The sequence below is a fragment of the Cervus canadensis genome, chromosome 3 (assembly GCF_019320065.1).
Source record: "Cervus canadensis isolate Bull #8, Minnesota chromosome 3, ASM1932006v1, whole genome shotgun sequence".
NCBI classification, from domain to species: Eukaryota; Metazoa; Chordata; class Mammalia; order Artiodactyla; family Cervidae; genus Cervus; species Cervus canadensis.
In genome coordinates this window covers 64810549-64836476 of record NC_057388.1, presented here as the reverse complement: position 1 = coordinate 64836476, position 25928 = coordinate 64810549, and the positions used below count along the sequence as shown (strand labels likewise).

At 43.1% G+C, this 25928-nt stretch overlaps 1 protein-coding gene across 2 annotated transcripts in view; it reads right to left on the bottom strand.

The window, feature by feature from the left end:
• The window catches only part of HIBADH (3-hydroxyisobutyrate dehydrogenase), a 257836-nt gene that overhangs the window by 128060 nt on the left and 103848 nt on the right, over positions 1-25928 (bottom strand). The window contains exon 8 of one of the 2 annotated variants that reach the window (XM_043463329.1): positions 20903-21882. The exons of the other annotated variant lie outside the window; for it this stretch is intronic. Coding sequence (XP_043319264.1) covers positions 21724-21882 — 159 coding nt within the window. The 3' untranslated portion in view covers positions 20903-21723. Of the gene's footprint in view, positions 1-20902; positions 21883-25928 lie in introns of those variants that run through there. 2 annotated transcript variants of the gene reach the window in all.

Here is a 25928-nt window from a genome sequence, read left to right as displayed (position 1 = left end):
CCCAACTTTATTAGTTAGAGACTGATGCTTGATATTGCCTCTGTGTGAGTGTGTGTGTGCGCACATACGCACTCAGTTGCTTCAGTCGTGTCTGACTTTTTGAGACCCTATGGACTGTAGCCTGCCAGGCTCCTCTGTCCATGGGACTTTCCAGGCAAGAATACTGGAGTGGGTTGCCATGCCCTCCTCCAGAAGATCTTCCCAACCCAGGGATCGAACCCGTGTCTCTTACATCTCCCGCATCGCAGGCAGATTCTTTACCATTGAGCCACCTGGGAAGCCCCATGATATTGCCTATTGCCTGGCAAACCAAGGCCCAAGTGAGAATGAAACCTGATGTCTTCCTGAGTACAGACCATACTGCCTCTGCCCCGCTACGGTCTAATTTTGGCCAAGGGGTGAAAGCTTGTATTAAGTCAGGTCTACGGTCCCAGTTCACAAGATAATATTTTGATTTGCCTTTTGTCCTCTCACTTGTATTGGTGAGAGCTGCAGCTACTGACCCCTCTTTTGAGTCACACACACAAACACACACACACACACACCACACACACTTCTGTTGCTAGTGCTCAGTTTCCCAGCTTCTGGAAAGAGGATCTAACATTTCTTTTTCAAAGGTCAAGTCTATAAGAGTTATTAATTTCCTGTTTGAGCTAATTTGAAGAATAGCCTTCAGAAAGGAGAGAGGATGAGGTGGCATTCTATAACAGTCCCTCCCTTTCCAGGGCTCCTGATGAACGGAAGTGGGTCTTGGGAGGTGAGTGCTGCGGTGTCAAGGCCCTCAGGGCATAGAACCTCATGGTTTCTGGCTTCTCAAGGAAGCTTCAGAAACAGTGGGTTTTCTATGCTCCATAAAGCCTGCCTCAGTAACTTTTGGACACTGATGGACAGATGAGTGCCATAGAATTCATGCTTTTTAGAAAACTGGAGTTTCTTTTTTTTTTTGCCATGCCGTGCAGCTCACAGGATGCCAACTCCCTGACCAGAGAATGAACTGGGGCCAGGGCAGTGAAGGCTCACAATCTTAACCACTAAGCCCCTAGGGAACTCCCTAGGCAATTGGGGGTTTCTAAGCCTGGCAGGGAGGGATCCATCCTACTCCTGTCACAATTCCTTCATCTTTTTATGCAAGGAAGATCTGCCAGACTCCACTGCTCATGTGAGTACCAGCCCCCACCATGGCTCAAAGAGGATTTTAACAACACTTCTACGCCCCCTCCCTCAGGCAAGTTTTTAATAGTTCTTTCCCCATCCTAACCAAGCTTCCAAAGCCAGGGGATCAAAAGTAATAAAGGCTCTGGGGGATCAGACTTTAGAAATCAAATTCAATTCAAATCACCTTTGTTGAATTCTTGGGGCTGCATATATGACTAGCACATTGCATTTTCTAAAGAAACAGAAGTCTTTAGTGTAATAACCTCAAGATATCTGTCATATGCTTTTTTGGGGGAAATAGCACAGATAATACCATTTTTAGACAAATAAACACATCTATGTATAAGTAAATAATAGTATATACATTTTAAAAATTTGTAAGAACACAAAACATGCTGTTAATATAATCAGAAAGGGAGGACTTATTTTATTTTATGTACTTTGTTTTCTTTTTTTACAAGCAAAAATTACTTCTTAATAAAGATTTAAATTTTTTAAAAATAGAGACATTGGAAGAGTTTCATGAAAAATAAAATTATAATGAAATACACTAGAATACTCAGAACTTTAAGTTATTTTAGATTTAAAATTCTGTAATTGATTCATTTTTTAAATTCATCCCACACATATTTTTGAACATCTCTGTTCTCAACATTTTATTACTAGGTGATTTTAAAAGTTAAAATGGAGTGGGTCAGGGGAGGTGTAGAGGGAGCAGAAAAGAGCCAAAAGGAAGGCCAAAGAACTAGAAGACCAGGTCCTTATGCTTAAACTTACAAAATTCATTGCATGCAAGCAAGCATCGATCCATCCCCTCAGTGAATATATACTACTTGCAAGACCCTATGCTAAGTAGTTCAGGGTATAAAGAGGTTAGAAAAATCACTCCCACCTGTAACAATTCTGCCGTCAAGGCCCTAGAGTGTTTGCCCTATGCTGTGCCCTATGTGTGCACCTCCCAGAGCCACCTTCATCAGAAGATCCGCTATTCCAGCGGCTGGGAGTGCTGGGCAGGCAGCCTTCAGTCATCAGTTCCTTCAGGGATGCCCTCAGCCCCAGAGAGCCTCCTGCCCAAGTTCTGACCCCTCCCATGTGGCTGATACCCAATAACTGACTCTTAGAGGAGTATAAAGGCCCAGACATCTCAGCCCAACTTGGAAACACTCTAAGAGGATATTCTACATCCAGAGCGCCTGTGGAACTGGCTGAGTCTGTTGCCAGGTCTGCCTCACAGCTTGGCTCCTCCCTCTATCTATTCTCTCCCATTTTCCACAGGTGAGGATATCAAAGGCATTCCTTAATAAACATCCTTTCCATTAAATTCCCTCTCAGAGTCTGCTTCCTAAGGGAATCCAATCTGCAACACACTAGCCCTATAAAATTCAATATTTACAGAAGATGTTAGAATAAGTCAGATTCATCTACTTGGCATTAGTCTGGCCAGGGTAGTTACAGAAGCAGTATTGTGTAGGGCAGGGGTGGCAAACTATGCTGCAAAGGGTCAGACAGTCAGGCTTTGCAGGCCACAAAAAGTTTCTGCTGCATATTCTGTATGTGTGTGTGTGTTTGAGATGCAAAAATCATTCTTAGCTCACTGGCCGTAGAATAAACAGGCTGCCTGCCGACAGATGGTAGTTTACTGACCCTGGTGTAGGGCATTAAGAGCACAGACTTGTTAGGGGATTGTTCTCCAGGGGTCTCTCATATTTCTCACACCTAGCAAAGCAGAGGCGTGAATAACATTGTCCCACACTTATCTTTTTAAGCATTTTGTATAACCTACAGCCTGGGAAGGTACAGCATCTCCCTCCACAGAAGAGGTCAGGCATACTCTCTGCCTACTGTAAAAGACAGCCACTTAGGTGACACAGAAAACAGAGTCCATAAGTCTTTCTTGGCATCAAGCCCATTTCATATTTTTCCAGAGTGTACTATGCCTCCTTCCCCACCCCCTTTCTCATGTGTCTTCATGAGGGAGCATGTTTCTGTCCCCACTACCCCCATCAAGAATCTCTGATTTAACGTCAGTGGAACCCTAACAGAGTAAAGAAGTATAGACCACGGTACTGTAGAGTGTGTCCAAGTTTTATAACTTATGTAAAGTGAATACACTGTTATTTGTAAAGTGTAGACCTACAAATACAGGGAAAGACATACTTTGCTAAGGTCCCAGAGCTACTCACACCTTCCCTCAATTAACTACACGAGAGGTCCCATTTGGGCTCCTTCCCAGAACTCCTCCAGAACCAGAACCAGTTTTCAGGGCAGGAGGGGCAACATCACCACCACCCCTTTGCTGATTTAAGAAATCAAAAACCTGGAAGACTGGGCCTCTTCATGAGGGGCTGGTGCCTAATCAGTGGTCCAGGGGGATCCCCACATCTGCTGGACCCCGAGGCCTGTGACCTCGCTGATCATTTCTGATCGTGGGTCTCTAGCCAGGCTGAATCAGGATCACCTGGGGGAATTTTTAAAAAATGTGGTTGCCCAGGGCCTACCCCAGGACCAAGTCAATAAGAAACCATGGAGATCAGGTCTGGGCATCTATGTTTGTTTCTGTTTTTTTAAAATAACCTCCCTGGGGTGGTTCTCAAGTGCAGCGGTGTTGAGAGCCACTGATCTCTGTCCCTGGGAAGACCTGTTCCTTCAAGACCTGGAACTCGCCCACAGCCCCCAACCACAGAGGGAAAGGGAAGGAACACTGGCACCCAGCCTGTTCCACTCTAACCCCCACACAGAGCAAGTTTACTGGCTTCCTGGGTGTCTGGGAAGCTGCCAGTCCTGGGCCTGCCCGCTCCGGCCAGGGCCCTGGAACAGAAGACATGAGTCCGTGCACCGCCAGTGGCACTCAGGCTGCCAGCTGCCAGGAACATTCTGTGGCTTAATATTTCTGTCAAGAAGATGATCAATAAAAATAGTATCTGCTCGAGAGAAAGAGCAGCTATTACAACACCACAATGCCTAGGGTGGACACTGGGGGCTGGGAGCTTACTCGCAGGGCCAGACAGAAAGAGGCCCCATTTGGGCTCCGTCCCAGAACTCCTCCGGAACCAGAACCACTGCTCTGACCCTGCAGTTATTCTCCTCTTCGTGCCAAGTAGGACACAGTGCGGGGTTCTGGAAGGGATGCCTGTCAGGCCTCAAGGATTCCAAAGCCCAGCATCCAGCAGAAGGATAGCCAAGCTCCTTCCTCCGCCTCCCTCCCAGCCCACCTGGTGGTCATTTCACTGCTCATTAGCACCTCCTCCAGAAGGTGAGGGGTTGAGGAGGAGGTGAAACTCAAACCCAGACATCCTCCTGCCTGTTAGCAGTGCTTATAAAAGCGTCGATGGAGGAGCAGATGAAGGCAATTGGCTAGAACCCCGAGCCTCAGGCATCCCAGTCCCGCAGATGCCCGGGGCCTGGCATTTACTGAGCACTTCCTGTAACCACCAGGGCCTGGCATTTGCTGAGCACCTCCTGTAACCACCAGAGCAGTAGCTGATGGTGTGGGAGGCACTTGGGAGTCCAAGAGGTGCTTTACTTGATCGCTTCAGAAGTGATCTTCCAGCGAGCCTGTGAGATGTGTACAGTTCTTATCTTGACAGATCTGGAAGCTGAGGCTGGGAGAGGCCAGTGAAGCCTGTTCAAAGGTCACACAAACCACAGAGAGGAAGCCACCAAGGGTGTGAATTCTGACAGAAATCAGAGTCCAGATGCTATAGGCCTTACCCTATCCTTCTGGTTTCCTACTATGCTCTCTCCCTGGGAGGTTCAAGGTCCCCACTCCCAAGGGATTTCTGATTCAACAGGAAAGGAATGTCCTTCTTAGGTTAAAATTCAAAAACCCTCAAAACCCAAAAGGGAAGTAATGTGTGAGAGTCATAGCTGCTGAGAAGAGAATAAGGAGAGGGAGCTTGAAGGGGCAGCATCGGAGACCTGTTTGGAAAGGGGGCGGCATTTGTGTGGATGAAGATCAGAGGAGATTCTAGGCAAGGACTGGGGAGGAGGGGCTGGGAGGCCCTACAGAACGACAGGGGCTGCTGTCAGGTGAGTGGTGGTGGGGCCGGGGCTGGCCTGGGGCTACTGAAGCGCCTGCAACTCTGAAGGCTGAGCAGGTTGGGGCTGTCCAGGAAGGCCACAGGGACAATTGTGGGTGGAACAGGTTGAAGGGAGAACGCATAGGAAGCAGGATCAGTCCCACTGCCACCGTGGTCCAGGCTGAGCCAGGAAGGAGAAGCTGGGAGAAAAGAGTGGCCCAACAAGCAGAGAAATGCCCTACATAAAGAATCATCTTCGTTTATGGAGCCTGTAACCGGCTCCAGGGAGTGCCTGTAAAACAAAGCTACTGGGCTTCCATAAGGTCGGGTTACCCTGTTACAGCGTCAAAGGGGTTATTAGATTTTGGTCCTCAGATGGCTGATATATCTGTTCTGGGATTTACAATTTTTCTTGAAATACTCAAGTTCATGGAATTCTTTTTTTTTTTTGTTCATGGAATTCTTAAAGATTTTAAATCCTTCAGTAATAATTTTTAAACATTAAAATTTTCTCCAGCAGTCTCTTCAGGGCTTCATAAAGTCAGCTAGGCTATTAGGCTCTTTGAAGAGTTGTAAGGAAGTGGCCTGTCTTCTGAATAAGCACCCAGCAAATATCAAGTCAGTGGGACTGTCTCTCACCAGGCTCCCATGTACATAGATAGCTCTGTACCTCATCATGACATGTCTCTTAAATGAATTGGCCCACAGAAGATCTTAAAATTAATGTTCAGTTTCCCATACTCATCTTTCCCTCTTTCCTGCCCTAGAATAGGTCTGGCAATAGATGAATTTAGGGAAGTTTTTTTATCATCTTGGCTCAAGCTGACATTTGCCTTGGGAAGCAGGTAGGTGCATTCAGAATTTCGTGTTTCTTAAAAGCTGTGATTAGATTGATGTGTTGTCAGGAGCCCACCTCTCAGGTCTCTCTCCTTGCCTGCCAGTCCAGTCAGTTCAGTTCAGTTGCTCAGTCATGTACAACTCTTTGCGACCCCATGAATTGCAGCACACCAGGCCTCCCTGTCCATCACCAACTCCCGGAGTTTACTCAAACTCATGTCCATGGAGTTGGTGATGCCATTCAGCCATCTCATCCTCTGTCGTCCCTTTCTCCTCCTGCCCCCAATCCCTCCCAGCATCAGGGTCTTTTCCAATGAGTCAACTCTTCGTATGAGGTGACTAAAGTACTGGAATTTCAGCTTCAACATCAGTCCTTCCAATGAACACCCAGGACTGATCTCCTCTAGGATGGACTGGTTGGATCTCCTTGCAGTCCAAGGGACTCTCAAGAGTCTTCTCCGACACCACAGTTCAAAAGCATCAATTCTTCGGCGCTCAGCCTTCTTCACAGTCCAACTCTCACATCCATACATGACCACTGGAAAAACCATAGCCTTGACTAGATGGACCTTTGTTGACAAAGTAATGTCTCTGCTTTTTTATATGCTGTCTAGGTTGATCATAACTTTCCTTCCAAGGAGTAAGCATCTTTTAATTTCATGGCTGCAATCACCATCTGCAGTGATTTTGGAGCCAGTCAAGAGGCAGCCTTTATGTAAGCAACTTGCCCCCATCAAGCTGATCCAAGAGTCCAGTCCATAGACTAGCCAGTGACTTATGGGTGGCTGGGAGCAAAACACTGAACTGGACTAATTAGATTCTAGCTCTTAAGAATTTGATCTGGCAAATATAGAGGAAATTAGGCACCAATATGAGCTGAAGTTGAAAAGATGTGATGGTGGAACAAAGAATGGGGGAGGGACCATTATGGGCAAAGAGGAAGACAAAGTTATGAGGCAGCAGCTTAGGTCCACGTATATACCATCAGTAAATCCTCTGCTTCTGGAAGTCTGTTTTTTGCTCCCAAAGAATACCCCTTCAAACTAAAAACCTACTAATTACATCCTAACCACAGTATCCCCTAACACAGCATGGGCTGAGCCGTACTCAGACACCAGCTTTTCTCAGACCTGAATGTGAAGGGAATCCTCTGGGGATCCTGTACAGATGCTGATTCAGCAGCTCTGGGCTGGGGCTGGGCTTCTGCTCCCAGGTGATGCCATTCCTGCTGGTCCCAGGTCCACAAGAACGAGATGACAGGTAACTGTTGTTACTTACTTGGGAAGAAAGAAAAACCTAAATCAAAGCCAACAAAGACAGATTTCCATCCTGTCCAAAAGATAAGCCGTAAAGAGGCAAAGTCAGTGATACTTTCTAGCCCTCATTTTCCTTTCTATTGCATTTAGAAATAGAGCGGATGTAGATGGTCAAAATCAGGACCAAGGGCCTCTGAGGTTTCAGTATACTATAATATTTGAAGCAATCATTTAAAAAAATTTTTTTTAAAACAGAAGTCTTGGGTTTTTAAATAAATCTGTTCTCTGGCATCAATAAATTCCATCATTTTGCTAAATGGATTGGTTTTGAATAATTTCTATGACATAAGAAACTGTTAGAGTTCACCAGAAGGTAGTATGACAGAAGCTGGTAATCATTCTAAACTCAGCAAGAATTCCCGGCAGTCCAGTGGTTAGGACTCCGTGCTTTCACTGATGACGACCTGGGTTCAATCCCTGGTTGAGGAACTAAGATCCCACAAGCCAAGAAAACAAAAAGGCTTTTATGGTCTAAACTCAGCAAGTAAGTTTCCTGCTGCATCATTTCCAATAATGCTGCTTTCCATTGATGCTAAGTCTGGGATGTGTGTTTTGCTATTGAAATTAGAAGGCTAATTCTTGATTGAATGCAAACCTCATTTTCCGTGTACATATTTTCCTGTTTTAACTGCAAGGTGGATTAAACTGCACACCCTCTTCAAACACCAAAAAGCCCTACTGGAGCAGAGGTTAATAGTGAGATGGGAAGTACAAGGAAGAAAAGGGGCACGTTACTGAATATATGAAAGCCAGCCTTGGAGCTGGTTTAATGAAATAAAAAAGCATAATATAAATATGTGGGCTCTAAAAATACCCAGTAGACTACACAATTACTTATCTGAAGCGGGGAGAAGGAGGGCTTTGCCGCGGTGGTATTATCATCTGGGTGAGAATCTTGGGCAAGGGCTCTTTTAGTCCATTATGGTTTCTGAGCATTTACTGCCTGTGATAAGCTGGGAGCCTCACCATGAACTTTTAGTGCTTCAGGTAGAGTGATCACAGCTTTCCAAACTGTAAATTACTTAAGCAACTACTCTGGACAGAACGAAGTAAAACAGGAGTCTCAAGCTGAGAGGACCGTTTCTTATTCTCCCTGTATCCTAGTGCTTATCTGCAGGGAACATTTGGGTAAAAGCAGGCTTTATGCCATCCCCCACCCCTAATCTGAGCAGCCTTTTTAGTTGGATTTTGAGTAAACTTCAAAGCCCTCTGTCAGTCAAGCAGTACATGTACATGTGAACACAGCTCACCATGACGATAAACACAAGTGTGTATTGGAGGCTTAAGCACCACATTTCACATTTTTAAACTACTTCTCTTGGCCTTACTAATCTACTTCTTCACTACTCAACCAACTTGTTGAATCAACAAATAACAGGGTCTTTAATCGATAAGGTTGGTACAAGGGTAAATGCTTTAAAATCTTACTAAGATAATGAAAAAGTATACAAACTATATAAACCAGACTTTTCACATCTGGGGCATAAAATAATTTTAAAGATGTTACATTGATCATGTCCTCTGGATTTGAAATCAATGCACCTTGTACACTACACAGTTTTCCTGAGGAGACAACTGGACAAAATATTTGAAAATGGAACTGAATCGTATTGACTATCTTCCATGGGTCAGATGCTTTATAGATACTCTTTCGTCTCATTTATTTCTCCCCAAAGCCCTCTGAACTGCTTTTCCATTACAAAGTTAAGAAAACTAACTTTAGAAATGTTAACGTGCTAATTGTTGGCAATGCTGGTGTTCCAATACAAGTCTGCCATACTCCAAGGCCACTGCTCATCCCCTTTCTAGGTATCATGCCAGATAAAGGCAGCTCTCTCTTTACCGCTCTCTTCTCCCCTATTCCTGACTCCTGTCTTCTCCTGCCTCCACACAGCAGTTCTGTTTTAGTTTCCATAGCTCTATCATTTACTCTGGGATCGTATTTGTCTGCCTAAATACAGTCATTTGTACTTTCTCTCCAGTAACTAGGAGGCTTATAGGTAGCTAGAAGCAAAGACGGATGGATAAGCTTCACTGGCTGTGCTGTGCCTCTGTTCACAATTTAACAGATGTAGGGAACATTCAGAGGTTCCTATAATTCTGTGGTAGCTCTTCACACGTTTCTCGCATCTCCAAAGCCAAACCTCTTCACCAGCTGACTCTAGGCCTGGCAAAGCTTGACTGGAAAGGACCTGAGGAAGACTATGATACAGACAAGGCACTGAACGACTTGTCAATACTACAAAACAAGCTAAGATGAAGGGGTATGCTTATAAATATATCTCTATGTGCTGAAACAAGCAAATGCTTCATTGTCTCTTTAAGATACATTCCTAGGAATGAAATGACTGGCTCAAAGCATCTACTCTGTGGCAGGCACTGTGCCATGCACTGCACATATCTTCTCTTTTTAAAGCCTTTCAACAGGCCCATGAGGTAGGTACTATTATCATCCCTATTTTAAGATGAGAAAATGGAGACTGAGGGAGGCTGTCACCTTTCCAAGGCCACACACCAGGAGACAGTAAAGCAGGGATTCAAACTCAGGCCTGACCTCTTTATGGCCCAACAACCCTGTCTCACTGTTGCTGTGTTAAAAGGTGCAGAAGACGAGTGGAATGAAGGATGGCTTTCATCACTATTTTCAAACGTTAGATTATAAGTTTGTAAAATAAAGATGGGGTTTTAAACCTATTTCAGTCATGTATGTGAACCCAGGAAAAAGAGACTAAGCAAAGCTGCTGGCTTTCTGCTACAATGGGTTTCCGTGTCCCCTAAGCTTGGTGATTAGCCAAGCAGCATTTCAAACTAATGGGCTTATGAGTCCAGTTGAAGTGCTCATCTGCCAACATCCAGACACAAGTCACTCTGGGACATTTACTGAGTATCTGCTATAGGTCCGAGCCTGTGCTAGTGGCTTTACATGTGTAACTGACTGTTTAGAGGGGCTTTTCCTGATGCCGTAGAATTGGCCTTGGGGCCCTTAAAAACAGGGGCTAAGTGTTGTTTCGAACTCAGGAGAGCTTCTGGAGCTGGGCATGGGGCAGCACCCATACAGTACCCCGAGGCTTCCAGAGACCGGGCAAACCAGCCCCACTGCAGCCAGTCCCTTCCCTCCAATCGCTCCTGCTCAGAGCCCACAGCGGCAGAGCCCACGGGAGCTTTGGCTTCAGCTCTGTTCCTGGTGAGCCAAACAAGGGCGAGTGTCAGAGTATTACTAATAAAAATTGGGGATGCTTATAACAGAAAACTGGTATCTCAGCAATTCGTTCATTTATTCATTCATTCTCCCTACAGATGCAGTATTTACTGAGCCCATACTGTGTGCCAGGCACCACACTGGATGCTTGGGACACACATGACAACAATGGCTCTCGCCCGCTTGGAGCTCCATCTGGACGTCTGCTCTGGCACTAGCCGTGCTGGTCTGCCTCAGGCTGGCCTGAGCTGGGAAGAAGTGAACTGGAGAGTGGTGTCTATAGAGAAGAGGGGGAGGAGGAAGGGGAACAGCCTGGCTTCCCACTGTGGGGCGTCTAGGATGCAGGCGTTGCCCAGACTCCTGAAAGGCAGGTTCCTGGAGCCTTCTTATCAGTGCTCACGTAGAGGGTTCCTCTCAGACAAGCACACCTGCCTGGAAGAGGCTGTCAGGTATATTCCCACGTGGAAGATGAGATGTAGAAAGGGGCAGGCTGGAGGGAGACTCTTCCTATGAAGGAATACTGTGGGGGTGTGTATGGGGGATGGAGGTGCCAGAAAGGGGGAACCGCAAGGCCTTCCAAGGCCCCATATATGTTCCCTTGAGAGATAGAGAATGCACATAAGCCAGCTTTTCTAAGAAGTACAGGTGTCTTGCTTGGCCTCAGCTGGATTGCCCTGCAACCGTCTCCTTAGCAGTCTTCACAAGCAGGCACCTCAACAAGACCTTCTCTTCCTCCTCAGTCTAATCAAACCCATCTGGAGAACAGAGGGCATGGCCTCCCTTTACACCCTCCATCCATCTGAATTAGCTGGACAGGACCTGGAGTCCTGGCCAAGTCAGTATGAAATTGTCCCCAGCCTCTCTTCTAACACTTACCAGAGCTGGACCATTTTTTTTTTCAGAGTGGAATGTCTCCAAGGTGACATTTATAGGAGTGTGCTGATTAGGAAGCAGGGTAAGGCTGAGGTCCTTGGCCTTGACAAGGCCAGACACAAAAGCTGAAGGTTATTATTAAACTCAAGTTCTCAACTAAGCAAGTTAGTGTCGCCAATGTTTACAATGCTTACAAACATCTCTCATAAGAATAAGGATGCTGCTGCAAGCCAAAGAAATAGACTACTACCCACCATCAATTCACTGCCTTTTTGGAAGGTCACAGGTGAAAACTTTCAATATCATTTCATTTTCTTTAGGGACTGTTTATTTTCCAAGTTACCCTTTGTCTCTACTGAGCTGCCCATTTGTTATCTATTCAAGGATCAGAGTAAGCAAAGGTTTTCTTTTGACAATTTCTTCACTCCAAAAGATATTCTTGATTACTGATAGCAAGGTAATTACTTATTATTCTGAAAACCAAAAGTAAAAATGCAGTTATACTGATCAGAGGATCTTTTCTGTCTGGGAATATCAGCCTTGCCCACCTCTCAAGCGGAGGGCTGCTAACTAGCATATTTTATTTAGAACGTGTGCTTAAACTGGCCCAATTCTTTTCCTCTACTGTTCCCATTTCTCCATAATGGTAGGCTCTGGAAGGTAGGCTCCATGGGATCAGGGCTTTTGTCTGCCTTGAGCACCGGTGGAGGGAAGCCTGGTCCATAGAATACAGCCTGGCTCCAAGGAGGTCCTTCAGAAACATGGGTAGGTAAATAAATATCTGTGGTCTGATTCTGCAGTCCAATGTTACCTTTTCTGTGATAATTCAGATTAATCCTCCTTTACCTCTCAAATAACATAGAAAGGGAGGAAAACCTTTTTGTAACCTAATTTTAAACTCATAACCTATGTCCTTCATTATACCCTTCACGATTTAGAGCAAGCAAAACAAGTCTTAGGTCATCATTTTCCCATTAGCTGTGGACAGCAAGTGTTCACTTTATATGAATATTCTTTTCCTTTCCCACAAAGTAATTACCTAAGATTTCTAGCTTTAAAAAAACGGTGTAATTTCCAACCTGGAAACAGCATTGCTCATTAAGGTTGAAAAAGTGACTGGGGCTTGCTGAATCCTATGCAAATCAGTCCTGATGAGCCCTTAACTAATCTGTTTACAAACCAGACCTGCTAGACAGGCCTCAGTGATTTTCTATCAAAGCAAAGCACTGCTCTTTATGGGCATCTGGCTGTCCCTGAATGGGGAGTTTAAACATAGACTTTTTCCTTCAAAGTAAGATCAAAGGCTTTATTACTCTTAAATGAGTGCATTATTTCCACTTACTACCTTCTTGTTTGCAATTTGTGTTTATTAACAGCACTGTCTCAGGTTTACTTTGTGAATTACTCGTTTCTGAAAACAGTATGGCAGTTTTATAGACCACAGTATACATTTGTGGAGATTATGTAGCATATAATACATAGAATGGCCCATCAGATAGGACATTAGGCAAAGAAAATTCTCTGCAAAGATGACAATACCTGACCATGCAGAATTCATTTATGATTTCCTTTTTTGTTTTTTTAAGAGGAAACCATCTGGTATAACAGGGCTAACATAAGAAAAGATTCCCCAACTCTAAAGAGCTGGAGATTAGATAACTCTTTGACTGCCTTAAGGAGAATTTTCTTTGAAGCTTTAATTTTATTTCTTCCAAAGAGAACAAGCACACCAAGCTGTACCATGGATGAGGGATGCCATCAGTACTGCTCCAGGAGAAGCACAACCAGACAGAGAAGAGAACAGACTGTTTTCAAAAACCAAAAATGCCAGTGTGTGAGTAGTCACTGTGGAAATCCCTCTTTCAGAGAGTCCTTCAAGCCAGCAGTCTCCCTGGGGCCCATGTGAGGGAGGACAGGCGTGTCTGCCCTCCCTGGTCCTAACACAGAGATTAGAACCTTGTCCTTCACTCCCACCCTCCAATTCATCTTAGGAGGATGAAGCTGCCAAGAAAATTGCATCTTTTAAGATTTGTGGTGACACGGGTATACAAGCTCAAGGGTGTCACTGACCTATAAAAGGGGCCAGACTAACTGCTATGAGTGCAGTGCAACTCAGGGAACAGGCAACCTCGGAAGGGGCAGCTTTTAACGCCACTAGTTGGACCAGCCAGAAATTAAATGGGATGGCTGGGAGAGGCCATAATCAGGGATCAAGCCACTGTTCAAAGTCATATCAGTTTTTAATAGTGGAGTGTTTTTTTTTTTTTTTTTCCGGACATTGAAGCAAGCATAAATTCACAAGGATAAAAACACATTGTCAGAACCCCACGGTCAGACCCCAACCAACCCAAATGAGTTGGGCTGAAAGTGGAGAGGCAGACAACAGAGAAACTAAACCCATCGTAAATCTCTTTAAAAGTCTCTTCGTGCTTATCACTTTCTAAGCGTCCTTGATGGCCCAGGTCTGCCATTGCAACATAGAAAAAAAAAAAAAAATCAGCATGCATTAAACACCATGTCAAAAAAAAATTCCTGCACACACAGACAGGATCAGAAATTACATTAGAGAGACTGGAGAAATAAGACATTCATACAGCAAAGCCTCAAGCACGAAAATTTTTATTGAAGACATTATGACTCCTACAACTCAGAAGAGGAAACTGGTTCTGCGAAATAGCTCATTAGGGTATAACTGCACAATAAACTATGTTCTTAATGAACGTTTGCACTGTTATCTATAACACGGTACACATATTTGTGTGCAGAGGCACAGAATACAAAGACTCTCTCCTTCTTGAGCAGTTTGCTTTATCTTTCATTCCTGGGTAATGTCTGTCTCCTGACTTGCTTGTTAACGTTAACTGTTTGCATCTCCCTTGTCTAAAATATGGACTTTTCATCTCTGAGACAAAGGGCCAATTTTAGGCTAGAGTAAAAGACAAATAAATGAGTTAGGAGTTAACTAGTAGAGCATACTTACATTAGCACAAATAAGCTATCAGGTCTCCCTAGTCATCTTGGCTCATTAAAGAGGCAAAACTAAATCAAGCAAGGAGAATGAATCATGTTTGGCACTTATAGAGAGCAGGTTTGGGGTCAGGGTTAAGGTCATTAAAAGGAGGAGAGGGGAATGAAAGCTACATTTGCTCTTTAGGGTCTCTGAGATTGGAACTCAAATGTGAAATTTCTGGAGAAAGGCTTCAAATTGTCTAAAATTACCATAGAATATTTCAAGTTCTAGCCACAAATGGAATGAAAATTGAGTGCAACAGGCACAAAACAAATGTGAAAGAACAGTGAATTTGATATCATCTGAGCTGTGCTCAGAGGGGCTGAGAAGCACCATCTGGAGGCAAGTTAACCATTTCAGGGCACAAAGCTATCTCTTCATGGAGTCGGGAGTCATCATCTACCTCCAAAAGGCCCAGACCATTCATTTTTATAAGGAGAAGTGGCAACAATTATGCCCAATATCCTCTGACTTAAAGGGAAAATAATGGAGGATCTTTTATTTTCTGATTTGACAACTTCAGTGAGAAGTTTTCTATTGTAGGGTATCGTCTGGTCCTGAAACAATATTTGTTCTAACCTACAAGAATCCCAACTCTCAAGCATTTTAGGCATTTATCATTTTTAATGACCACAGCAAATGCCAAATTTTGTCCTTTTGAAGATAAAATGCTACACTCAAAAAGTCATGGGATTTGCATATACAGCCAAGGCTGAGAAACACACCCCAAATCTGCCCTTTGATTTTATGAGTCTGGCTGTGAGGAAGGTTTCCATAGTGTTTCCCTCTGCCAATGTCATTATTTTACAGAGAGGCCTGCCAAAATGCAGCTCAGAGCTAAGCTCAGGGTGTCAGGTTTATTCAAGGGGCTCATTCTCGATGAGCTCTCTTGCCATCTCTTTACCAGGCATGACGGACTATCATTAATAAAAATGTATTGATCTCTGAATCTATTCCCAGCTATAAAAAAACCCTAATAAATAAGATGCCTATATGAGCAATAAATAATCCCTGACCAGACAGAGTCCAAAAACTGTCAGAAGCACGTGCCTTACATTTTCCTAAACCCTTAACTAAGAGGAATCAGAAATTTAAAGCTAAAACAAACCCTGGAGATCAGCGCAATGCCCTCATTTTAAAGAGAAGGAAACTGATCCATGATGCTGGACAGGTGAATGCTGACCCAGGTCTCCTGTCTGCCAGCCAGGGGCAGCTCTGGGAAACAATACACTTAGGCACTCCCTACAGGCTGCTTGCAAAGTGCTTCAGCTTTATTGTATTTTCCTATTAATGTTCTCAAAGAGTTGAATTCTAGTCTGAATGAAGAAGTCATCATCCCTTTTAGGTATTCTTGAATTATTAAATGATGAATACAATTAAATAGTAAAAGGTCATCTTCAATCTCTCTGCCACCGACGAGAGATGATTCCCCGTGCGCATCGGCGCGATAGACATGCTGGTTTATGGGCCTGACACCTTGCATGGAATGTTACAAATCTCTGTGATGTCCTTAAGCTACCGCTTCAATTGAACTGAAAGATGGCTAAAAACCCCACTCAGGCAGACAACTCCCCATTGGTTGGCTGTTTGAGAATGCTCAAGGGGGCAGTTACCATGGCTGAAGCTGGTGGTAACCTGTGAAGTTTCCCTGAGCAGCAGCAGGCTTCTGACAGTAGCCCGGGTAGGATTTATGCACATGGATAATGCAACCCCATTCTCTGCCCTTTCTCCTCTAACCCCCATAGGAAGCGGATAGATCACACACATTTCAGAGTGCTTAGAAAACAAGTCAAGATCAAAATCCCTGCAATGAGAAGACTGGCCAAGGGTAGGCCCAGACCATTTGGGGTTCCCTTAAATATGGACCCAGCAGTGGCCTTGCATATGTTCTCTCATCATGGTTTCAGATCACTAGGATAGCAAAAGAGTCTCTGAAACACCTAACTCTTCAAGGATCCCTTGAATAAATCAAACCTGTGTTATTATGAAATTCACCTTATGCCTCAAGGTCTAGGCTGCGTGATATAAAAGATCACATTCGGAACTGCTGTACTCCATAAGGTGGAATATGTGCATGCTTTATCTGCATGCAAGTTGATGTTTAAAGTACTTTAACAAGACTAAAGCTTGCTACCAAAAATGCGTATTTTGATTGCACAAGTTCTTAGGTCAAACGTCATAAGCTAACCTTTTGACTAAGAAAACTTAGTGAAAGTTCCACACTCTACAAGTGTCTAACAAACTGCATCATTTACAACCCAAAGGAAAATAAACTTGATCCGCCAAGGAAGAATCTTTCATGAAAAAGTTCATGCAGATCATAGTCAACCTAACACAAATGCAGTGCCGCTGCTTTCCACTCACTCGGTCTTCTATTGAGCTCTTATTTGATGCCAAGTGCTGACCTCAACACAGGGACTCAAAGCTGAATAAGATACATTCTTTGCCCTCAAAGAGCTCACAGTCTGTTTAGAAGACAGATGAGCAAACGAGCAAACATAATGTAAGAGGAAAGTCCTATGATGCAGGCTGGATCAACAAAGAGCTATAGAAACAGAGGGGAAATGACTCAGCCTGAGGTGGCCAAAGAAGACCTTTTAGATGATATGGTGCCTGAGCAGTGGGTCAGAAGTGTAGGAGAAGGGTATTTCAGGTGAAGGAAGCAGCATGTGCAAAGGTCCTGAGGTGTGAGAAACATGGCATGCATGGGAAATGGCAAGTGCTATGGTTCACAAGCAGGGCCCACAGGGTGCCACAGAGGAAGCAAAGGGCGACAGTGTTGGTGAAGTAAGACAGGAACCAGAGGATGAAAGGCCTGAATACCATGCCGAGGGGTTCAGGCTGCATTTGAGGCTAAAAGGTGTTAAAGCGAAAGTGAAAGGGACAGTCGCTTAGTTCTGTCTGACTCTTTGTGACCCCATAGACTGTACGGTCCATGAAATTCTCCAGGCCAGAACACTGGAGTGGGTAGCCTTTCCCTTCTCCAAGGGATCTTCCCAACCCAGGGATCAAACCCAGGTCTCCCAAATTGCAGGCGGATTCTTTACCAGCTGAGCCACAAAAGGTGTTATGCAGGGGAATTTTAGACTTCCACTTCTGCTGTGGGGGAACAAATTGGGGAAGAACCAGATTGGTGGCTAAGCAGCAGCTGCAAGTCTACAGAGTCAGAAAGATGAGTGGTTGCTTAGAGCTTTGGGGTTAGGGGAAGAAGAGAATGGCAAGTGACTAAATAAGATTTGGGGGGTGGTGGTGATGGAAAACTGGATGGATTGTGGTAATGACTAAGGGTCACTAAATCGTACATTTAAACTGAGCTAATTTTACTGTATGTAAGTTATACCTCTGAGAAGTTCTTAGGAAAAAAAGAAGCAACCACAAAGAAACCTAAGTATTCTAGACATTAATCCATGATGGTGTGAAGCAGGTACGAGAGATTTAGAATCTGCTTTGGAGAATGGGTGGAGGAGAGAGCCTCATGGATGCTTTCAGGGAACCTGGATGGACAGGGACAAGGAGAAGAAGCAGGTCAATAGGGGAGGATGTGGAGCTCAGGTTTGATACACTGAATTTGAGGTATTTGTGGAATACCTGAGCAAGGTTTCTCAGACTCCCCATGATTGACATTAGCGTGCATTAGTAGTTTATTCCTCTTCATGGCCAGTCTTCCACAGTATGGATATACCACGATGCGTTTATGCAATCGTCAGTTGAGGGATGTCTGGATTACTTCCACTTTTTGCATATTATGAATACTGTTGCTATGAACACTCTTGTACAGGTTTTTATGGAGGTGTATATTTTAACTTTTCTTGAGCACTTTCTAGGAGCAGAATCGCTGGATCATGTGGTAACTCCATGTTTAACCTTTCAAGGAACTGCCAAACTATTTTCCAAAGTGGATGCACCATTTTACAGTCCTAGCAGCAATGTTATGAGGGTTCTACTTCCTCCGCATGCTTGTTAACACTTGCAATTGTCCTTGACTCACATTTTGTTTCAAGTTTCTAAAAGAGCATTTAATATTAAGCTACACTATTGATAACTTTGTAGATGAGAAAGCTGATGATCAGGAGGGTGACTGATACAGGTTAACGCTTACAGGTCACTGAAGTCCCTTCCAGCACTAATATTTATTCTGTTGGGAAAAAGAAGTATAATTTTTAATTATATTTAATTGGAATACTACTCTATCCTTCATATAAGATGATGGCAGTTTGACACATGGTTTTTGTGCTGGTTTTTAGTTTTCAAAGCTCCATCCATGCCTCTACCCTTCTCCTCTCACTACTCAAACACACCACTTAGCAAGTATCTTCTTTTGTGTGTCATTACTCACCCCTCTGTGATCATTCCACCTCCATCAGCACAACCCCATAACATCTCCCATCCTAAAAATATAATGAAACTTCCTTTGACCTCATGTTCCCTACTAGTATCTAACCAATTTATCTGTTTTCTTTCTACAGCAAAACTTGAAATCTGTCTCTATTCATTTCTTTAAATTTCTCTCTTCCCATTCCCAATCTTATTTCTAGCACTCCACCAAAACACTTGTCAAGAGTCAACAATGATTTCTATTTTGCCAAATCCAAATGACTAATTCTCATCCCTTATATTACTCAACTTGTCAGTAGCTTTTGATACAAATGCGCATTCTCCCCTTATAGTGAGTCTTCATTTGGCTTCTGGGACAGTGCTCCCATTTTTTCCCGTCTTACTGGTCAGTCAGTCTCATCTGCTATTTCTGCCTCATATTTCAACCATTAAAGCCTAGAGCAAGATAGGTCTCGGTCCTTGGACCTGCTTTTTCTCCACTTAGATGTCTATCCTAAACTCCTGATTTTTTCTCCTATACCTCTCCCAATCCTTCCTAAATTCTTCTCCCACAATCTTGCTCTCATAGTAGATGGTCACTCCTTTCTTCCACCTTCTCCACCAACTTTGGAGTCATCCTTGACTCCTTTTCACTCTCCCCATCCATCTTGATGTTTAGAATCTGACCACTTCTTGCCTCTTCCATCTTCATCATTCTGGTCCCAGCCACCATCATTTCTCACCTGGATTATTACCATTGCCTACCTGGTCTCCTTGCTTGCACCCTTTCCCCAATAGTCTATTCTCCACACCACAGTCAGAGGGATCCCTCTAAAAAGTGAGTCAGAACACATAGATCCTCTGAACAAAATCTTTCATGTGCTGGCTGTGATATTAGGTTGTTTGCAAAATGGTCCCATACTGCCCCCTTCTCTGTGTCCACATCTTATGCAACCCCTCCCATACTGACTCGGGGCTTCGCTAGGCGACCTGCCTTAACCAATGGGACAATACAGCCATAAAGCAAGCAGAGGCTTGAAAAAAGCTTGTTCACTGGGACTTGTCCTATGTTGCCGCTGGGAACGTTCTGCCACCAGGTCAACAAACCTGGATCTTCCCAAAGGGTAAGTGACCATGTGGAAAGGAGCCTCAATCATTCCAGCTGTCCCTGCTACGTGAGACCAAACCACAGCTGCCAGCTCCAAATGAGTTAGCCCAGTCGGAAGAATAACATAGCCCACCTTGAGAATCATGAAAAATAATAAACACTTGTTGTTTTAAACCACTAAACTTGGGGTGGCAGTGTTTTGGTTACCTTTCACTTTTGCTAACTGACATGCTGCATTTCACTCAAAAGCTACCATCCCAACATAGCCTCCAAGGTCCTACACGATCTGGTTTCCCTCAATCTATGACACACAATTCTGGCCTCCTTAGTCCTCATATATCTTACGCTGTCCTAACTCAGGGCCTTTGCACTTTCTGTTCCCTATGCCTACGATGTTCTTTTCCCAGATATCTATATGGCTTCCTCCCTTGCTTCCTTCCTATCTCTACTCAAAGGCCACAGTGCCCTTACCTGCCTAATAAGGTGCCCGACACTCTCCATCCATCACCCTCACCCAGCTTTATTTTTGCTTTTAGTCCTTATTATCACCTGACATACACATTCAACACTTATTTCTTGTCTCTCACACCTCCTCACATATACATCTAAGAGACACCAGAATTTATGGTCTACAAGGGCAGGATTTTATGTTTTGCTCATCACTGGAGCACTAGCACTTAACAATAATGCCTGGAATTTTTGATCACCAGGAAAATGATTAAAGTGGCAGTACTTTTGCTAAATCTGGTGTCTAGGTATATGGCCTGGAGTGTTTCTAGGGGCTGTGGTGGGGAAAAAAGGCAACTGTGCTCCCTATTGGGACATAATTACATCTATTGCAGGCCAAATTCCTATAGCACCCACGACCCAGAAAACAAACAAAGACTCAGTAAGGATACAGGCAGAGGAGCAGGATGAGGGCTGCCCACTGGCCAGTTCACACTCAGTTCCTTGTGACCTCCCCTCCCTTCCCTTTGTCGCATCCTTTCCCCATTAGTCTACAACACCAATTTGTCAGGTCATTTGACTGTTCACCAAAAAGGTTAGGAAGACACAAAAACTCCAAGGAAGTATTATCAGCATAGAAATTTATTTGAATTCAAAATAATATGGTTATATTTAGGATAATGTAATAATTATCTAAAGCACATATCATTGGCTCTGAAACAGTTCTAAAGAAGTCATTCTTCTGAAGTCAAAAAATATGTAGTAAGAATGTACAAGGAAGCAAAAATATATTTAAAAAAAAAAGTCTGCTGAGTATTGGGAGTTGTTATAAGAGGGACACACCAAGATACTATAACAGGGTCCAATTTACATAACATGCAGCAAGGTGTTATCTTGCTTTATCAACTCTTGGAAAATAAACCATAACCTCAGAATGCAAGACCACCACCACTGGGTTAACAGGACAAACTTCCTGAGGGACACAGGGAGTAATTCACTATACTTCCCCTTTCCCTAACTCGTTTCCTCATACCAATTTCTTTTCCTTCCTTGAGGATAGGTTTTATCCTGTTGAAAAAAACTGGTCTTATTTGTGAAAGTGTGAAAGTGAAAAGTGGAGTAAATAATATCCTGATTGAAGTAGGTAATGTTTCAGCTGAAGATGCTCAGGAATCAAACTTTTGAAAAAGGTCAGTTGGCTAGCTAGCAGAGACCATCAGTGGCTTGCAGAAAAGGAAAAAAAAAATTTCAGGTAATATGTGTTCGCTAAATAGATAAAAAGAACAAGCAGTTAAAAATGGGTGAAAAATCCTAGGGTTTATTGTGACCCAGACAATCAAAAGCAGACAGGTGACCTCTGATTAAGCCCATTTACTTGTGGAGTGAGCTATAAGGGGCTCCAAGAGAGTTTGGTTTCCAACAGTGTCCACAGCCAAAGGGCAAACTCAGAACGTCTCCTCCTCTCGTAGAAACTGGAACACAGATGAGAAGTCTTTTTTTGAGTAGCCTTTCGCACACATCATCCTGTAGATCTGATGGGCTTGACTGCCCAGAAGGATTGGGCTCTTCGTGCTGGTAGCAGAGTCTTGTGCTAATCCCAGATCCTAAATCAAACAAGGGTGGAGGGAATACATTGAGGCTGTGCAGTTAAGGCTCACTTCAGAATTGTGGCTCCTAATGCTTGGGTTTCAAAGAAGAAAAAATGAAATCTGAAAAAATAAGATACTTACAAGAATGATGTTAAGTTATATGTGTATGTGCGTGTGTGTATAAATATTTTATAAGTGCTATCTTATAGCTACAAAACTACTCCAGAGACAAACCTTAATTTCTGAGTGTCCTCTCTACTCCTCCACAAAACCTATCTGTTTTGTGGTATGTTCCCATCCAGATGAGACCACATAGAGAAATGTTTTTTCACATCTGCAGAAGCCTGTAAGCCTAAGACAAACCCCAATATGAAATTAAGCATGATGAAATTATCAATGATGAAAATATCCATTCAATCTCTTAGTCAACACATATTTAAAAATTGCTGTGTGCTGGACACTGTTCTAAGTGCTGGTGATACGTGGTCATAATAAAACCAAGTCATTATTCTCAGCAACTTAATGTCCAGTGTGAAAGATAGACAGGAAAACAACTGCTGAACTTCCAGATAATGACAAGTGATGAGGAAAAATGCGCAGGGTAAGGGGTCAGGAAGTCATACACAGCAAGGGGGAGAGTGGAAGGAAGAGAGTTCTGATTGATGAGATGTTTAGGGACGACCTCCCGAGGTGAAGACACTTGACCTAAGATGTGAATGTGAGGGGGCAGTGAGCTGTTTGGAGAACTGGGGGAATGAAGTTTCAGGTGGGTGGAAGAGCAAGGGAAGGGCCCCGCAGGAGGCATAGCTTGGATGTTCAAGAAACAGTAAGAAGGCCAATGAGACTGAACTAGAGTGAGCAAGGTGCTAGGGAGGGAAATGAACCTGGGGATGGGCAGAGGTGGAACAAGAAAACTTTATGATGTTTGGTGAGAAGGCTGGATTTTCTTTCAAGTGCAATGGACAGTCAGCATCACATCAACCCTTTAACATCTCTGAGAGCTAATGCTTCATTTTGAGAGTTTTGGAAAACTTATGATTGTTTAAAGATAGACAAAAGCTAACATTATAAATTTTTTATAGTTAAACTGTAGTGAATGGTATCTTCTACTACAAGAATAGAATCGTGTCCCACCTTGAAATATGTAGGGTAAATAGAAGACAATGAAGGCATGGATAATTGAAACAATATTCCCCACATTTCATTTTATTTGTGATTATATAAGAGCTGCATAAGTGGCAAAACCAATTAGATTGCCTTCTTACCATTACCATCCTCATTTCCTCATCAACAGAAAAGTCAACAAGCAATGAAAGAGGAAGACAAGAGGCAAGATCAGGACCATTTGTATTCTTTGAGGAACATTCTTGATAAATGAGCAGTTATGGATACCATCCACTCAAAGGAGGAAATGATTCAAAGAAAAAAGAAGGAAAGTTTAAAGAGTGGGTTAAATCTCTAGCCGCTTGGATATGTATGATGCTATACGTGTTAACACGATTTTGTGCTTACTTATATATTTTTCATATACAAACACATAGATTTCAAAAATCTACTTAACCTAAAACTTGTCTATAGCTTCCACTAAAAAGCAAGGTTAATTATTACCCACACATTTAACAAATGTGGGTGGAAAAGCTACATTATTGCTTATACACAGACAAGCAGACAAGCCTCTTGTCAACATCATTTTGCTGCACATCTGCAAGATGCATTTATTTAAAAATGACAGAGAGAAAATCTACATAGAAAGACTGCCTGTAATTTTTAACCTAGAACTATAACTAGAATATAAAAACTTAGAGTAAACATAACATATTGAGGAGAAGACAACATTATTGAGAAGGCAAGTCTAGTAGAGGTTTTCAAGTGGGCAAGTAAATATTCCAAATAAGAGCTAATAAAACCAAAAAAAGGAAGCTAAAATAGCTTTGCTGGCTGCTACCTCAGAGGACGGACATTCTAAAAAGAGAAAGGTGATTTAGTCTATAAAACTCTAAGTGGCTTGTCTGTCCTGAAATGTAAGAAAAGAAGGCATCCTTTGAAGTTTGTAACATGTAATTTAAAACAAACAAATGCCCCACTTCACTAATCAAATAAAAACATTTATGAATTCATGAGCTCAGTGGGTGGTTCAGGGGAAAAAATAAAACAATTGCAAAAGTTTTCAACAAATTAATGAAGGACCAAGTCATTGCATTTTACAAGGAGACAGGTACATTAAATAAGTAACGAGAGTGGTCATGATATTCCATAAGTTGTTTCTTAGAGGCCATCTGAAACAGACTTTTAGGTTGAGGAGTTTTTGGATGTTCTAATTATGGTCTGATTATATACACACCCTATATTAGAATTTTATGATGTTAAGACCTAGAAACATATAAGCCTCTACTTTAAGAACACACTAACATTATCTCCCCCAACACAATGAGATCTAATAGCAGTCAAGCAAAATATCTCCTAGTAAGTTAAGGCCTTGTCATGGTGAAGGGGCTTGCATAACTCAATGAAGTTATGAGCCATGCCATGCAGGGCCACTCAAGATGGACATGTCATAGTGAAGAGTTCTGACAAAACGTGGTCCACTAGAGGAGGGAATGCAAACCACTCCAGTACTCTTGCTGAGAGAACCCCATGAAGAGTATGAAAAGGCAAAAAAGATATGACACAGAACAAGGAGTCCCCCAAGTTGGAAGGCATCCAATATGCCACTGGGGAAGAGTGGAGGGCAATTACTAATAGCTCCAGAAAGAATGAAGTGGCTGGGCCAAAGTGGAAACAACACTCAGTTGTGGATGTGCCTGGTGGTGAAAGTAAAGTCTGATGCTGTAAAGAACAATATTGCATAGGAACCTGGAATGTTAGGTCCTTGAGTCAATCAAATTGGACGAGATCAAGCAGGAGTTGGCAAGAGTAAACATCAATATTTTAGGAATCAGTGAACTAAAATGGGTGGGAATGGGCAAATTTAATTCAGATGACCATTATATCTACTACTGTGGGCAAGAATCCCTTAGAAGAAATAGAGTAGCCCTCATGGTTAATGAAAGAGTCCGAATCTACTAGTGTGGGCAAGAATCCCTTAAAAGAAATAGAGTAGCCCTCATGGTTAATGAAAGAGTCCGAAATGCAGTACTTGGGTGCAATCTCAAAAACAACAGAATGATCTTAGGTTGCTTCAGGCAAACCATTCAACACCACAGTAATCCAAGTCTATGCCCCAACCACTAATGCTGAAGAAGTTGAAGCTGACCAGTTCTATGAAGATCTACAAGACCGTCTAGAACTAACACCAAAAACAGATGTCCTTTTCATCATAGGGAACTGGAATGCAAAAGCAGGAAGTCAAGAGATACCTGGAGTAATAGGCAAGTTTGGTCTTGGACTACAAAATGAAGCAGGACAAAGGCTAACAGAGTTTTATCAAGGATACACACTGGTCACAGCAAACACCCTTTTCCAGCAACACATGGACATCACCAGAGAGTCAATAAAAATAAGATTGATTATGTTCTTTGCAGCCAAAGATGGAGAAGCTCTATACAGTCAGCAAAAGCAAGATCGGGAGTTGATTGTGGCTTAGATCATGAGCTCCATATCGAAAAATTCAGGCTTAAATTGAAGAAAGTAGGGAAAACCAGTAGGCCATTTGGGTATGACCTAAATCAAATCTCTTATGATTGTATACAGTGAAGGTGACGAATAGATTCAAGGGATTAGATCTGGTAGAGGGTCTGAGAACTGTGGACGGAAGTTCATAACACTGTATAGGAGGTGGTAACCAATACCATCCCAAAGAAAAAGAAATGCAAGAAGGCAAAGTGGTTGTCTAAAGAGGCTTTACAAATAGCTGAGGAAAGAAGAGAAGTGAAAGGCAAGGGAGAAAGGGAAAGATATACCCAACTGAGAGCTTCCCAGGTGATAAAAGAGACACAAGTTTGACCCATAGATTGAGAAGATATCCTGGAGGCGGGCATGGCAACCCACTCTAGTATTCTTGCCTAGAGAATCCCATGGACAGAGGAGCCTGGCAGGCTACACCTTAGAGGGTCACAAAGAGT